The sequence below is a fragment of the Saccoglossus kowalevskii genome, chromosome 3, assembly GCF_978046115.1.
Source record: "Saccoglossus kowalevskii chromosome 3, keSacKowa6.1, whole genome shotgun sequence".
NCBI lineage: Eukaryota > Metazoa > Hemichordata > Enteropneusta > Harrimaniidae > Saccoglossus > Saccoglossus kowalevskii.
The window spans coordinates 45801724-45818342 of record NC_140643.1 but is presented as its reverse complement, the minus strand read 5'-3'; the positions used below and the strand labels follow the sequence as shown (position 1 = coordinate 45818342).

The window sequence follows — 16619 nt, the reverse complement described above, 5'->3', positions numbered from 1 at the left end:
CCTCTATAATTATTACCATCATTTCGATCCCCCTTCTCATCAATGAAGGGAAGAGTCAAACCGATTACCCAGTCATTTGGAAAAATGCCAGCGAATAGTTAAATAATTTTACTAATATTTCATAGAAATCCCGCGGGTATGTTTTCAACAACGCAACAGAAATGCCATCGTATCCCAGGGCCTTGCCACTTTTCATATGACGTATCGTTTTCTCGACTTCTACATACGTAATTTCAGTTTCTAGCTGGTCACAGTCAATATGGGTACAGTAATGATCGATGTCGTGATTTCACCTCATTGTAGAACGAGTCTTCATCGCAGGGCTCTTCAACAAAATGAAATAACCTGACCGACTAGAGGGCGTCGTAGACTTTGTCTCGAAGTTTACCAGTTTGTATTCATTAGGTCTGCAATTTATTGGTAAACCTTTGAACGCAACTTTGATATAAGGTATTCGTGAGTACGTATTGTGATTTTTACAAAATGGGCTTAGTATAAAACCGTGGAGCTTCCATTGACCAGAACTCAAAGAAGTTGTCGATCATATTGGTTATTCACTGTATGGCATCCCACATTTTACTAGGTTCTTGGTTCTATTGTCACTTTCAATGTGTGGTGATGTAGAATCAAAACCCGGACCCATTACTAAGCAAGCGACTTTGACAGAAAGTAGGTTACTGACGATTCACAACCCATGCAACTCCGCCAGTGAGAAAAGTGTGCCGTGGAATGATATGTTACAACAAAATAAAACAACTAAATGGTAAAACAGAGTTTGACTAGAAATTAAATAATCTACGGAATTTAACAAAGCCAACTATGCAGAAAACACTGGAGGAAGGTAGAGGGGCAACGATGAAATACGACATACGACAAGCTGATTATCGAAAGTGAAACATACATTTACGATACAAGATCTCAGACAACAACAAAAATGAGATAGGATTCCGGTCAGGGCCAGGTTGATAACGCAACGGAGACAAAATGCAACGTTCAACAAAAACAGTTGAACATAAATGTAATCACTGAGTTAAGTAACGAATTATTTAAATCGGGTGTCATTAATCGTATGTGTTGTGAATATGAATAAAGCTCAAACCAAATGGTCAAACCCTAATTTTCTTTCGTGTTTGAGACACTTTGATGTTATCTGTTTAATATGACATGGGCATGGGGGACTATTGATGATGCATTTTCCTTATATGGCTATATATCATTGTGTAGCATTCGTACCAAGCGTCACCATTTTGGTAGGTTTTCCGCCAGAATTCTAGTGTCATGTAGATAAGATTTAGTATATTCATTATGTAAAGTACATAGCAAGTCAGACCGCGAATAATTTGTTATTAATAATTGGTATTGTATATCACCAGAAGCCTGGTCGTCTTAATATAATGAATGACTATTTATGTACATTATATACAAACGTATACAGATTACTTGGCATTTTACTTGTTTTATTCGACACTAATTATTAGTTCATTAAATGTATTTTGTTAATAATAATATTTTATTAATTGTATAATGGCCTCCGGCCCATTACAATCATGCAAATTAATTATTGACAAGAAATAAATTTACATTACAAAATATGTATGAAAATATAGATGAAGAGTGTGTCAATACATAATATAAGCCCTATATAATAATGTGATGGGGATATTAATATATATATACATACAAGCTTATTAGGTTATTCTCATTTGATCTTTGATTAAAAAACACTTATAAATAAATAGAGCGAACGAGTTAATGATTTGGCTTTTAGAGGAACTTAATAGTTGTACTAGAGTATTCAAATTTGGGGGTGTGTCTCATTTGGAAGACACTTTTTCCTGATTGTGTCCCATGCAGTGCATTTTAGTAAAAAATGATATTCATCATCAATTTCTTGCAGGCACAAATGACAAATACGGCCTTCCCTGGGGATATTATTATGTCTGCCTCTTTCTATTTCTAAGGGATGGCACGCACATCTTAATCTTGCTATTGCTCTGCGCAATTTTAATTGTGGCAATGACACATAGTTTTCAATCCCAAAATTTGTTTTGTATTGCCTATAATACTGCGTTTTTTCGCCAGAACAAACGTTTATATACCAATCTGTAATTCCGGTATCTTTGACCCGTTCACAAAATTTATACAAGAACATATCAGAGTCCCCCACCCCTTGATTAAACCAGACATAACCAAATCCATATTTAAATAGCAGTTCTTTAATTTCTGTGGCCCATGACCTTTGTCCTTTTTCGTCCAGTGAAAGTAGCATCCGGTAAGCTTTCTGGGGTAATCTGTTTTCATCCAGGCCAGTAATTTTTAACCAATATTTCACACATCGTTTAACATGGTAACAAAATAAGGGTAGCCTCCCACAATCCCCTAATACTGTACAAGTTGGAGCATTTTTACCTACACCGAGGTATTGCCTACAATAAGATGTATGTACACTTTCTAAATGTTGATATTGATCATATCCCCAAATTTCAGACCCATATGTAAGTACAGGTTGAATTAAGGTGTCAAAAATCTTAAAATACAAGTCTGCTTTAAAACATTGCATATTTCCTAAGTATCTTTTGATTGCAATCAATTTCTTTTTGTCTTTTATAGCTAAATTTTCTGTGGTAATATTAAAAGAGCATTTTCATGACATTACCAACCTCAGGTGTTCATATGAACTAACAGTACTAAGTTGCTTGTTCCCGAAGTACCACTTTTCATATTTACTGAAATATCCCCCATTTCTGTATACTACAATTTTAGTTTTATTTAAGTTGATATTTAGATCCCACTTGTTTGTAAACTCATACAATATACTAATTAGTCTTTTCAAGCCCAAAACAGAATTTGAAAATAAAGCAATGTCGTCAGCATACAATAATGAAGACAACTCTAACATGTCGTTCGGGATCAATTGTATTCCTCTATACCCAGAGTCATCCAACATGCTTTGTAGCTCATTAATGTAAAATGAGAATAAAATAGGGCTGATCATGCACCCTTGTCGAACACCATTCTTCAATTCAAAGAATCTCGAAGTGACTCCTCCTTCACGAACACATGATTTGACGTCTTTATAAATACTTTGTAAAATTACATACATTTTCTCGTTGATACCATTATTGGCCAGTCTAAACAATAAATAATCCCTGTTAACAGAGTCGAATGCCTTCTGGAAATCTATATAGAGGCAATACAATTTCCCCCCTTTCCTGGCTAACTGTTTCTGAATTATGGCATATAATGTGAATATTTGATCAATAGTTGAATAGCCCTCCCTAAATCCAGCCTGTGTCTCTGGGATTATATCAAAAACCCTTGCCCATTTTGATAGTCGTGCTTCAATGATACTGGTGAAGATTTTTCCAAATATACTCATGAGTGATATAGCTCTATAGTTACCGGGATCATTTCGACTGTTTTTCTTGTGGATAGGAATAATAATACCTTTTGACCAACCTTCCGGAAAGATACCGGTATTAAAAATTAAGTTAAAAAGGGCATTCAAAAATGTTATCGACACATCACATGAAAATTTAAAAAAATCAGCGATTAAAAGGTCAGGACCTGCAGATTTGCCATTTCTAAGTTTATGTATTGACTGAATAATTTCTTCATTCGTTATTGGCACATTCAATGGTGTGTCAGTTTCATCAAATTCTGTAGAATGCGGATCAAAACTATACAGAAAGTTTTTAACTTCAGTAAGATGCTCTCGATCTATGTTATTGTTACATGAATGCTGGTTATACAGTTTTTCGAAGTACATGGCCCAAACTTGTAATGGGATTATAGATGTTTGATTTTTACTCTTATTCTTTCTAATAGTTTCCCGGATACATTTTTCACTTGTTATGTTTTCTCTAATTGTATCCTGCAATTTTTCGTTATATGTATGTTTCTTTTTTCTCACCAGTGAGCGAAATGAATTACGGGCACTTCTGTAGTTGTTTAAATCAATCTCACGACCAGTATCACGATATCGACGTAAACGGGAAAGTTTATATAATTTTGCCATGCGACATTCCTCATCATACCATGGGTTGTTTATTTTGTCTGTGTGAAGATAATCTTTTGTTAGGGATCTGTACTTGCATAATTTCTCCCGATTCTTTTAAAATATCTGTAAATTGGGTAACTGTTTCGTTTAAATTATGAGCCCCGAGTTGATTAGTCAATAAATTAATTTCAGCAGTTTTCTCCAGAAAACGTGTTTTATAAATTTGCAATAGTTCGTTGTTCCAACGAAATTTCATAATGGAATTATTTCCAATCGAATTTTCGTCTGAATTAAGTACACCAGAAATTCTAAGTTTATAACAAAGTGGAAAATGGTCAGACTCATTCCTGACTGGTATTGTGAAGGATGTCACATAGTCATACAAATCCAGGGATATCAGGGCGTAGTCGACTACACTTTTACCATCATTTGCAATACACGTGAATTCACCAGGCTCTTTTCTGCCGTTTAACATACATACAGACAGGTGTTTGCACATAGACAGAAGTGAAATGCCAAAATTATTACGGGTAAGGTCCCTAGAATGGCGTGGAATATCAAAATCACACTGCATATAATTAGGATCGATTCCAATGCTATAACGAGCACCATCATGTAACATGTAATCAGGGTCAGATGCGGTTCTAGCATTGAAATCCCCAGCCATTATTATGCTAATATTACCAACATTACAATGTGACAAAGAATTTACCACGTCATTTTCAAGTTTAATTATACCATCTAGTACGTCATCATTCTGTAAATACCACTTTGAGCCTTCTGGAGGGACATATGCAGAAACAAGCAAAATGTCATTTTCAAAACCAAAAAATAGACTATCTAATAACAAAATCACCGCCCCCGTGGTTTCAGGAAGCATTCGTTTAACCCCATTCAAATAACTTTTTTTAACATAAGTGACGACACCGCCACCTGCTCTTCCCCGGTTCTTAAACTTCACAGCGGGGCAATTAAATGCTACATAACCAGAAAACAAATTTTCATCATCTATATCAATACACCATGTTTCAAGTAAACTAAATACATCAAAATTATTACAAAAACAATGAAAATCTGTGTCATCTTGTTTACATAATAGACCATGCACATTCCATGACATAAAAGATATTGCTGCATGTGTACCTCGTAAGTTTGAGCCTTGGCCACATTCTTAGCTATTGTGTTGGCGTAGTTGTTTAACAGCTTGGCTAGTTTCGTCATAGATGTAAACCAATCGAACACTGGATGGTTTGTATACAATTAGCTTATCATAGCGTACGGTAACTTTATTACTCCGGTCATCTTGTAACAACGAGTCGCAATATGCAAATAGTTTCTTTCTTTTCATGTGAATTCGTTTCGAAAAGTCTTCTTGAATAAAAATATCAGACCCTTTCAGTTTGTATGCGTTTTTCCTTATTTCTTCTTTATCTTTATAATCATTAAATTTAGTTGCAATTAGCTTTGCCCCGGCCACCACTGGCCCATTAACAATACGATGCGCTCTTTCAATTCCTATCTCCCTGTCTATTCCCAACCTGTCTTTTATAATTTCCCTCACCTTTATCTCGGATTGTTCCCATGTTTCATTTCTCTGATCTTGCTTAACACCAGAGAAAATCAAATTACATCTTCTTGTTCTGTTATCCAAATCATCGTAGTCATCTCTCATTTCCTTCATCATGTCGTGCATCTGTTTTAGCTCGGACCCTAAATTTTCGCTCATTTCATGGCCACTGTTCCTCCTTAATCTATCAATATCTTCACGCATAGTAACCATGTCGTCTTCTATATTATTCATTCTCACTTCAAACAGCTCAAAGCGCTTATTTATGTTTTCTAATACATTGGAAATGCCCCGCAATTGAACTTCCATTGTGTCCTTTAGTTGTTTAATGTCCTGTCGTACTGGGTTGTCTAAATTCGATTTACTTCTCAAATTTCTGCGTGCACCTCCACCGACCTCATCCGAGTCACCATAGTTTGGACCAGGGTTCACTTCCACATTACCAATTACTAAGAGACAGAATAGGCATGTCCGAACTGCTAATGCTGTTTTACCACATAACAATAGAGAACAATAGGTCACTGCCAATATGGCGAAAGTACCGTCACCTTTACTCAGTTTCCCGCAACTAAATCTGCCTATTCTTGTTCTATAGGTAATCACATCCACACCCATCATCAAAACATGTCACTATATACCTCGTTAGATGGAAACGTTGTCCGATCCTACCGATCGTGTCTCAAATTCGGCAAAATTCAGGAAAGATGCGGAGCTCCAACGTAAACGATGCACTAAAATGTATTTTAGTTCTATTTAAAAAGAAAGAAACAGCCTAACTCCGTCGTTATGTTTCTGCCACAAGCAGCTTCATAATCCATATCGTAACAACTAGTCGAAAAAGTCGAGGTAAATTAAAAATCACTGCGCTGACCGAAAGGTTCCATTAAAAAAATCTGTAAGGTACTTGAATTTGTTTCCATAGAAACAATTAGAGCGGTTTCCATCGGCGTTAAGTCGTTATCGATGGTGGCGAATTTGAATTAACATTTTTTGGAAAATACATGCACATGATGTTCATAATTTGCAAAAAAAATAATTTGGTTAAGTGTTTTTGATTTTCAAATATCCATTCACAGGGTACAACATGTACTGTAAAAGCATTTATTTTCACTGGCACTTACTAGTAATTTCACTATTTCGATGTTTGAGCAATTAGGCTTTAACTTCACAGACTTGACAGAGAAACGATGACTTGTATGTTGTTATTTTACATATTCATGTGAATTTAATTTAACGGATTTTACTTATCAGCGAAATTGCGAAATTAAAAACCAGCGTTTAATTAATGCATTTAACAGTATTAATTTCAGGAAATGTTTCTCTCGCAAACTATGTGCCTGCGTCTGACCTTAATACTGCCCTCAACGCCGGGATATAGATATGTATATACTAGTACAATACTAAACGTTCTTTATTATTTAACAGTAGGTGACACGTGGTTGACAAATAAAATATAAGAGTTAATCGTGTGTACATCGGTGGACATTATTATGAATAACCGTCATCCCGATGACTCAGTGGCTTAGTGATCTAACGAGGTTATTGTCGCCGATGTTACGGATTTAATACGATTCCATGGAAACAAATGCGACTACTGGTTTAGTAATAATATAGATGATTTGTAATTGATGTAGCATATATTAGTATATAACGAGGACGGTATCACACATGTCCTTGTTGGAAACAGATGGACCAGTGTAATGCCCCACTGTTTAATTATCATGAACAAGGTGAGTTGATTTTTACCTCGCGTTCAGATTTGTGTTTGTTTAAAATGTACTCGATAGATCTTCGTGTTAATTAGTTTGTTTCAAATGTTGGTAGCGGTGGGTCTGGAAGAGGGTGGTAGCGGTGGGTCTGGAGGGGGTGGTAGCGTTGGGTTCTGGTGCGGGGTACATGTTCTGTGGTGACCTATATTATACGCTTCCGACGAATATTATAATAGGTCGGTTGTCTGGTACCATATGCGAAGTACTGAAACCACATCGCTTTTCTACGACGTTTACATACAAATAACCCAGTCAAAAGTATTTCCTTTTCATGAAAACAAATTCAAATCATCACAATTCCTCCCTGAAACATTGAATGTGCATATTTGCCTGGGGGCGCTGTTTACAAACATGTCGCTTCTTCTCGCCTTATAAATCAATGACAGATAGCTTGCCGTGTATTACAGATGTAGCACCCATACATTGCAGCGATGGACATCAAATACTGTATTGCAGTTTCTCTCGTAGCCAGCAGCGCCACGTTTTCCGTTTTTTTTACATGGATGCCTAATCGTTAAGATTTAAGCAAAAATCTTTGACTAGTATGTTGTCATGCAGCTCTAGAAGTCCCGAGTGATACTTTGCATATTTTTGGGTACGATAACAGAATTAGTGAATATTCATTTCTTGAAATGTACACCTCATTTTAATTTTTTTAACAATTATTGTAGCAATATGTCAGTGTGTATAGGCAGAGGTACATTACTTGGGGTTTGCAACTACGGTGACATGATACTAAGATCTCATTTCAAACTCGCTCTCGCATAAGCGTTCCAACTCAGAAAAATGCGAATGCGCATGCCCGAGGTAACTAGAATACTGTGATGTCCAGGTGGATCAAAATAGCTACTCACGATATGACGGATTACAATAACTATATTTTCTGTACATTTTCGATGTATTACATTTTTTCACTATGAATGTTTTATTACAAACCGCCTATGTCATGTCAGAGGGTCATAACATGAGTCTCGCTATCTACGAGATGAGACTTGAATGGGATCTTGGTATGGTGTCACCATACAGGGCTCATACCACTAATTGAATTTCCATAGACGACAATGTTAACATATGACGAGATTGCTATATGAAAATGATGAAGAAAGTTGAAAACATGGATTAAAAATGGGAAATCAATATACCAGTAATCAACCATATGAAGAAAAAACTAACATGTTGGCCAGCTCAAACTCTTACAAATCTCAGGTAAACAAGACAACATCTACTGTATTTGGATTGCACCTAGAGAATTCACTGGAAAAACACCAATATTAGAACATCCAAATACACACAGAATAAACCCACAGGTACACAGCCGCTAAGTAGTAACCAAAGGACCACATGTTGGTCTCACCTTTGACCAAGGTAATTACGCCCTCAAACAGGGAGCACCTGAGAAAAAAAAATATTTAAAAAATGTCATTGGTTCTTGCAGCCATTGGTTAATTAGTGGCATGTACAGTACTATGCGCGTTGCAAACCCCAAGTAATGTACCTCTGGTATAGGTTATATACGGATATCTTGGACGCCATCTTGTATTTCATAGGGTTTAAAGGTCACAAATGGCAACCTTCTCGTTCTGAATTTCACTAACGAACAATAATATCAACATCGTCAACATTTAACAAACATTGCAACATAGAACCGCAATTTACTTACACAAGTTTCTACATTATTAGTCTAATAGTATTGACTATTTGTGTGCCCAGACATAATGTGCATGTATGCTTATATATAATTTTGATATTTGGATTCTACATTAAAACTACATGAACTTTTTTACAATCAATTGTTTGTGCAAAACAAAATATTTTGGCGGGAAAATGAGATAATTTGTCGCTTTAATTCATGTATTTTTCAAACCCACCCGAAATTGGGCGATTACCCATTGTTTACCTTTCCCACACACGATAAAGAATCATACAAATATATTTCAATGTCCTAGCTCAATCTAAAACTGTTCTATATGATGACTGCATACAAGCTTAACAATCCTACCAAAGCTAAAACTACGATGCCTTCGTATCTGCTAACCCCGGCGACTTGTCCAAACAGCAAGGGCTAAAAACAGTAACAATGCTATGTAATACAATGACACTCCATATGCATACTGAATATAACTTGTTTTAAATATTGTGTGTCGATCACAAATTCGAAATGACAACATTGTACCTACATTTCAAGTACAATATAAGGCCATTATGAGTATGGAATTGCCCTTCACCACACACACTGTTTTATACATTGATACATTGTGACCATGCAACAACACAGCTCGTCGATCTGCAAATCGTAGGTTCTAATCGACCCATTTTTAAATAGTGAGGGGCAAGTAGTACTCACATGGATCACGTGAAAACAAACTAAGAGAGTACAGTTTGAAACAACGCAAGTGTGCTTTCCTGTCAGTGCTGAACGAAAACTGTCCGCTGTCAACCAAAATATAGTATTATCACGTTTGATCATTTAAAGCTAAGTTTTATGATACTATTTGACTTATTTGGTTTGACCAAAATATAAAAATATGATCTAATGTATAGGCTATGTTTTGTGAAGCCGTACAACCACATAACACAATAAAAAACTGTTAATTAAAAAAAAATTGTGATTTGAATTGAATTTAAAGCTCTACAGTCGTCGCACCACACCATGTTCAATAAGTGAATTGAATATCCGGTTGGAATTGAATTCATTGCACAATTTGAATTGAGTTGAATTGAATACCTGGTTTGAATTGAATTCATTGCCCAATTTGAATTGAGTTGAACTGAAAATCCGATTTGAACTTTGAATTGAATTGCATTAAATTCATTGCTCGGTTTGAAAAAAATAGTACAAATCTTTAACGCACATCATATGTCAATTAAAAAAATGAATTTATTTGAGTTGATTTGATTTAACTTGAATTGAACGCTCAATTCAACTTGAATCGGGTATCTTATTCAATTTAAAGAAATTACATATTCATCTGATTAAAATATTTAGCTAATGATGATAACACGTGAAATCACAATGCCAAACTGTACTAGTGTATTTTATAGCCGGGTATTATTGTGAATAGTGTCCCCCATTCCTGTGTAACGTATAAAACCTTCACAGGCCTCGACACTCGTGAAACTCGCTACATTGAATACAAATGTGCGACACTCATGTTCAATGCCGAGTATATTTCGTCGGCTGCCATGTGACATCAAACAGCTGTCGAGTTTTGTAGTTTATAAACCATACAATAAGTGGCGCTCTAGTTTGGTAGGTTATGATATGTACACTGCGTCGCCGTTCCGTTCATTCACCGCCATGCACTGGGAAATAAGACAGTATTTCGATAACCAGTACAATACGACCACCTGCTCTGTGTTCGTACAGCCGCGGCTGCACAACAAAACGATGGTTGATTTCCATTCGATATTGACAGGGGGGGGATGATGAAAATTCATAGCAACGGTTTAGTTTAATTTCATCACGAATGATATACTAAATTAAATTTTTATCGATCGAACACACTCCGTTAAAAGGGCCGCCATGGAAGTCACGACATGCACCCCACACTCGAATGGAATGATCCACATTTTTAGATATTCTCACTTCGTTCGTGGACTCGCAGGGGAAACGTTCTATGCTTTATTCATTCCGTTCAGCAATGTTATCATAATTCGCCTTTTTTTTTTTTAACGAGACAGTACCAAACAAGATGTGATAGCGCCGATTTTACCGACTACGAATATAGGGTGTGTGTTGTACAGTGCCACAATTATACCATAGAATCGAGCAGTTTCAGCGTAATCTTCAACATGACGGACTCCAGGAAGATGTAAACGCCTTTACAACGATCATGTCAGCTTTTCTTATTTCCTAATTGTAGTCTCCGTTTTGCGCTGTAAACGTAAAATATAAGTATTATGCGGATTGGTACGCCACGTACCAACTCCGTGGTTTGGAGAAATGGGTAACCAGGCCAGCGGTGACGATTCAGCAAGCTATACCACTACGGATTTCGATGCGGACTCGGATATCTACAGCCTTTATTCGCAGGTAGCAGCAGCCTCTAGTAGGGCTTCTTCGCCGGTACCCATGGAACCCCCGGAAGCTGATCTTAGCCACCTCACGGAGGAGGAGCGTGCACACATTGCAAGTGTGCTGGAGAGAGCAAGACTGCTACAGGACCGCGAAGAACAACGTGTCCGGTACGTATACTATAAATTTTAAAAAAGTGTCTATTTAGTTATTAATGAAGAAAATGTACTTGAGTCGTTTAGTGAACCCCACCCCGACAAATTGACGTGAGATAGAAACATACGGATCGGCGTATCGGTATAATAGTCATTCAGTTCCCTTCCATGTCATCTGATTAGGTTTTAAACAAGACAAAAAAGATTACACAAAAATTGTGTTTTTATTTGTTATTTTTATGCTACAGGGAGCTTGAAACCGAGTATACCACATTTGCCGAGAATATCATACGCCGGTCGTCGTTAACAGAGCTAGACAAGACGGACGTATGTCCAATTTGTCTAACAACCGAAATACCCATGTTTCCACAACAGCTAGAAGCAGCGGGAATTGACCCCGGTATCGTGTGCGGAGACTGTGAGCGCAGAATTTGCTCAAAATGTGGATCGTATTACACGTCCGTGGCTACAAAGGTAAGCCCAACCATATATCTGAATTATACAAGTAGTACATGAGTGTGGCGTAGCGTAGCAGTTTATAATCACCGCCAAATGTATGAATTACAATTTTCGAGAAAAATTATTAATTGATATCGAAGTCAACGGTGTCTGTGACAATAATAGCTGAAACAATGAAATTTAATCAGCGCGGACGCATAACTACTGCTTTTCACGTTTTATCATTGATGTTTCATGATTATGTTAATTACGTACGGAGAGTCACATTTATTGGTTTCCCAGTCGACACCACGACACTCAACCTCAAATGTTTAACTGCTTTTTATTCCCACGTGAGGTGATCCCTCCCAATGTTTTCATTTCGTTCTTTATATAGAGTGTACCTTGCTAAGGTTCGGTTCGCCGGTATATAAGCCTGTTTATTCAGCGCGGCGCTCTCAAGTTGGCGAAAACCTTTAGTGATCCCCAAGCTCACTGAATACATCGTTAGACTCATTGAATGCATACATTATTAAATATGCTTGTATATCTTCATGGCGGACTGTCGAAACGCAATTTCCGGTACGTCGGCCTCTGATGGATCTGATTATAATGAACGTCGCTACAGCGCTGTACGATGACAGCAAGGAATGCCCATCGTACAGCGACCCGGCCTCCCCACATCATTCATTCATTTTAAGTACGCGATTTTTTTTCTATTTCTCACCGTAAATCTCGTTCTCCCACTCTCCACTAAAATAAATAAGATAAATTAAAAATCTACACCCCCTAATAATACAATAATAACCCACAGTTAAATTGTCCCCATTTTATATAACGGTTTTTATAATACGCTTATCTGACCGGCATCAATACGGCTGGATTATAATGAGATATCTAGGGTTTAAGAAGCACGATAATGTCCGTTACTTTCAAGCAATGATTCACCAGGGATTATACTCTGTTGTCACATGTATATACGACACCTGGCCCCTCATACAATTACGTGACGTTTCAGTAATAAATATATAAGTTCCGACCCCTTTTCATCCTCATTTCTTATTTTTACATCCATACTGCTAATTGCATATTGATGAATTATTATGGGTGCGGTTGGTTTAATATGATACATATCGGGTGAGTGTGTGTGTGTGTGTATGTTGGGGGTATTATATGCGGTACACGTACACGTTCACATCCGTTAACGAAGCATAGCAAGTGTTTCCTCCAGTTCTTAATAATTACATTATAAATTGACCGATGTGTATGTTTATATGATGTATTTATAATAATTGAATTCCGAAGAACAATATAGTACATAATCGTCAGAGTATTAGGAAGGTAAATTCTCTTTTTACTTCCATGAGCATTTTAATCTGAACCTGAAAGCATTAGGAGTTCGCGCAGACGACAGTGAATGTATGTAAACCAACCTACTCACTCAGCATCGTTTGTACTAATTAAGTAATTGCGCGCCGTTCAAACACGCCATATTTGTACGTAGCGGAATCATTTCACCGGCCTATTGCTCCAGTGGATTAGGCATCGCTACCGGCTTGAGTTATTAGCCAAATCACAACTGATTACGACATAATGAATAAACAGATTCAAGTCAAATGGATACATTGCGAACACACTGTTTATATATGGATACTTAAGCCGTATTCGAATTTGTTGTTAAATTTAAGATGAATCATAATTCACTGATTCGCGATGCGTATTGATATCCAACCAGAATGAAATATCATAAATACTCATTAAACGAAAATGCATCAAACGCCACAGAGCCTTCAAATGAAATGAATTGTACTATAATTGCGAATACTATCGACGTTCCACCAGCATGAAGACCGAACAAGCAGAGTCGATATAGAACAGTAGTGTGTGGTCACGCTTGCTGAGAAGTTTCGGTTGGTGTATGACCCGGATGTGTGCAATACCGAGCCACCTGTCAATTTTGCAAACTTACACGATCGTTTGTATCAAACTATAATTTAACATAATCATTTGACTAATAATGTCCACAGACAACTCACGGATGCACAGTGACTGAAATATATGATTTTTTCTGTTACAGTATTAGTGTCTAGTGGCTGAGAAGGGTGTACACATGCAAGACACACATGTCGTTGAACCACGATACGTGTTCATCAACAATACACACATATATACATTTGTATAACACACACTGTTCATTCGACATCTCATGTCGCCATTGTGCTGATGTGAACTGTTACTATGGCAACGCTGAAAAATAAAACCACACTATTGACCTAAATTTAAATTAAAGAAATCTCCGTTAAGCAATCTCGTGAGGGCGCTAGTGTTATATATATTACTGACTTCAAGCCAAGCGGAGCGATAACAACTGAATTTTTCGACGTACAACTTGTCAAATCAAAATAGCTATCTATATTAACATGAGTGCAGAAATATGAATAACAATAATTCACTGAATATTATAGTCATCAAAAACGATATACTCGTCATGATGGAGGACTGTGTTACAATTTCAAGTATTATTTTTCTAATCGACGACTCAGTGAAACGTTTTTTATTCTATTGTGCCGCCCTGATTTCCGGTTTCATTTTAATGCTCTACTTAGCTTTCTGCACACGCCCAGTCGACGTAGATTTCCTTCTAGGTGACCGCATCAACCGTTCTATTTTGCATTCACACCTGCCCTGTATATTTCTGCCGTTATATCACGTGTGCATACTCCCGTATATTGTGATGCGTGAATTTGCAAGCTGAACACCACTCTATGTCAGTAACGAGTGAGATGCGGAGCAGTAAGGTCATCGCAGCATGTAACAACCACTGTTTTGTCGTTACAAATTGGGATGTCGATTTTATTTTCCCAGAACTCCGCGATAAGGCCCTCTAGCTTAACGATGAATAACATAAGTATAACATCACAACATTAGTATCTTTAGTTAAAGGGCGGTAGTCGACGCGCCACGCATGCGCGAGCTATATGGGTCTCATATAAATAAAGATGGCGACTTTGACTGTTGCGCAGATTGACTAGTACAAACTGAGACGTTACCAAGCTTTAATTAAGCATTTTTATAGGTGATTGGAAGGTATCGAAGGAGCCACCGGCTGTAATTAGTGCAAGTCGCGCCCAGGTCAAATCTCATACTTGTGATTTTCATTAGAAGAGCGTACTGGATTGTAGGAAAATAAATGTTTATCAACACAAATGTCGCACATGCGCAGTGCCACGACCACCATCCTTTAAAGATGATATTCATATTCGTGTCGCATCTACGTGATATTAGCGCAACAATGGCATAGAATCTGAAAATGTGAAGCAACATTTACAAAAAATTAATACCAGCAAGTTAGATTGTAGATGTTTGTGTTGACGCGATATGCAGGGAATGATAAGTCCCTTTCATTATCCACACAGTACCTTTCATCCATTTACTAGGTAAACAATTCACTCCTTCTTATAGCTTGATTTCGCTAACTTTGTTAAATTTTAGAACGAAGGATATGGTCACCTGATATGGTCACCTGATATGGTCACCTGATTATTATGGTAAAGGTTTGCCTAATTCCAAAGAAAACTATTTCTACTGAAAATTTAGACAGTAAGCAAGACCAGAAACATACTAAGTATAAATCAATACATTTCTTGGTTTTTGTTGATGTTGACCCCCGTGACTATCTGGAAAAAATCAAAATAACCATCAAATGAACAGATTTGTATCATTCTGGGGAGAGCCTAGCAAAATATACCAAATGAGATATGGGACAGATTTTATAACAGAAGCAAGCTGAATAAAAGTGACAGTTATTACAATAAGTAACAGTTATTACAATTTGTTCAACAAACAAACTGATGCATATGGCACTGTAAGGAAACCAAGTCAGGTACAAGCTAATCCGAGTCAGGTAGGAACCAACCCGAGTCGGGTACGAACTAATCCGAGTCAGGTACGAACTAACCCGATTCAGGTACGACCTAACCCGAGTTAAGTACGAACTAACCCGATTCAGGTACGACCTAACCCGAGGTAGCTACAACTAACTCGAGTTAAGTACCAACTAACCCAAACACGTTCACAGGCATCATCAATATCTAGCCACGCTATTTGCTTCTTGAAAAAAAAAAACACGTCTGAATTGACTAGTCATAAAATATAACACATGTTTGCGTGGGAACAGAGCTTGGATGGGAATGTTGGCTTAAATAATGGACTAGCTCATCACACAATAACGGGTAACGCGTCGTCTTTTATTTCCAAAATAAACATTTTTCAAAAATGCTTGTATACTAATATGTATACTAAAGGTTACCAATAGATAATACTATAATTATTCGTTTAACTGAGTATAAATAATGTGTAAATAAGAGTGGCATTGATGTATGAGAAATGTATAAACCGAGATCCTTCCGGGACTATTGGTATCATGAATAAACGAAGCTTATAAACTTATTATAGACTATTCGTTATAAAACCCAATCACTCAAGAAAATAAAACAGGAAACAGATTCAGAATTCATATCGTCTAAATTTGTAATCAATACAATGTGATAGGTGACAACCACTATCGTAACAGATATAGTAATTGCAGCGTGTAGTACTGTTGTTTGTTTCGTGAATTTCTAAAACAAAAGTCTACCCGCTGATCCGTCGAGGCTACGTTCAAGGCGTGGGCACG

The 16619-nt window shown here is 37.0% G+C and overlaps 1 protein-coding gene across 1 annotated transcript in view; it reads left to right on the top strand.

Annotated features, from left to right (window-relative positions):
- Positions 1 to 11264: 11264 nt before the first annotated feature.
- Positions 11265 to 16619, top strand: part of LOC102805687 (uncharacterized) — an 88473-nt gene continuing 83118 nt past the window's right edge. The window contains exons 1-2 of the mRNA XM_085497534.1: positions 11265 to 11521; positions 11755 to 11980. Coding sequence (XP_085353660.1) covers positions 11280 to 11521; positions 11755 to 11980 — 468 coding nt within the window. The 5' untranslated portion in view covers positions 11265 to 11279. The remainder of the gene's footprint in view (positions 11522 to 11754; positions 11981 to 16619) is intronic.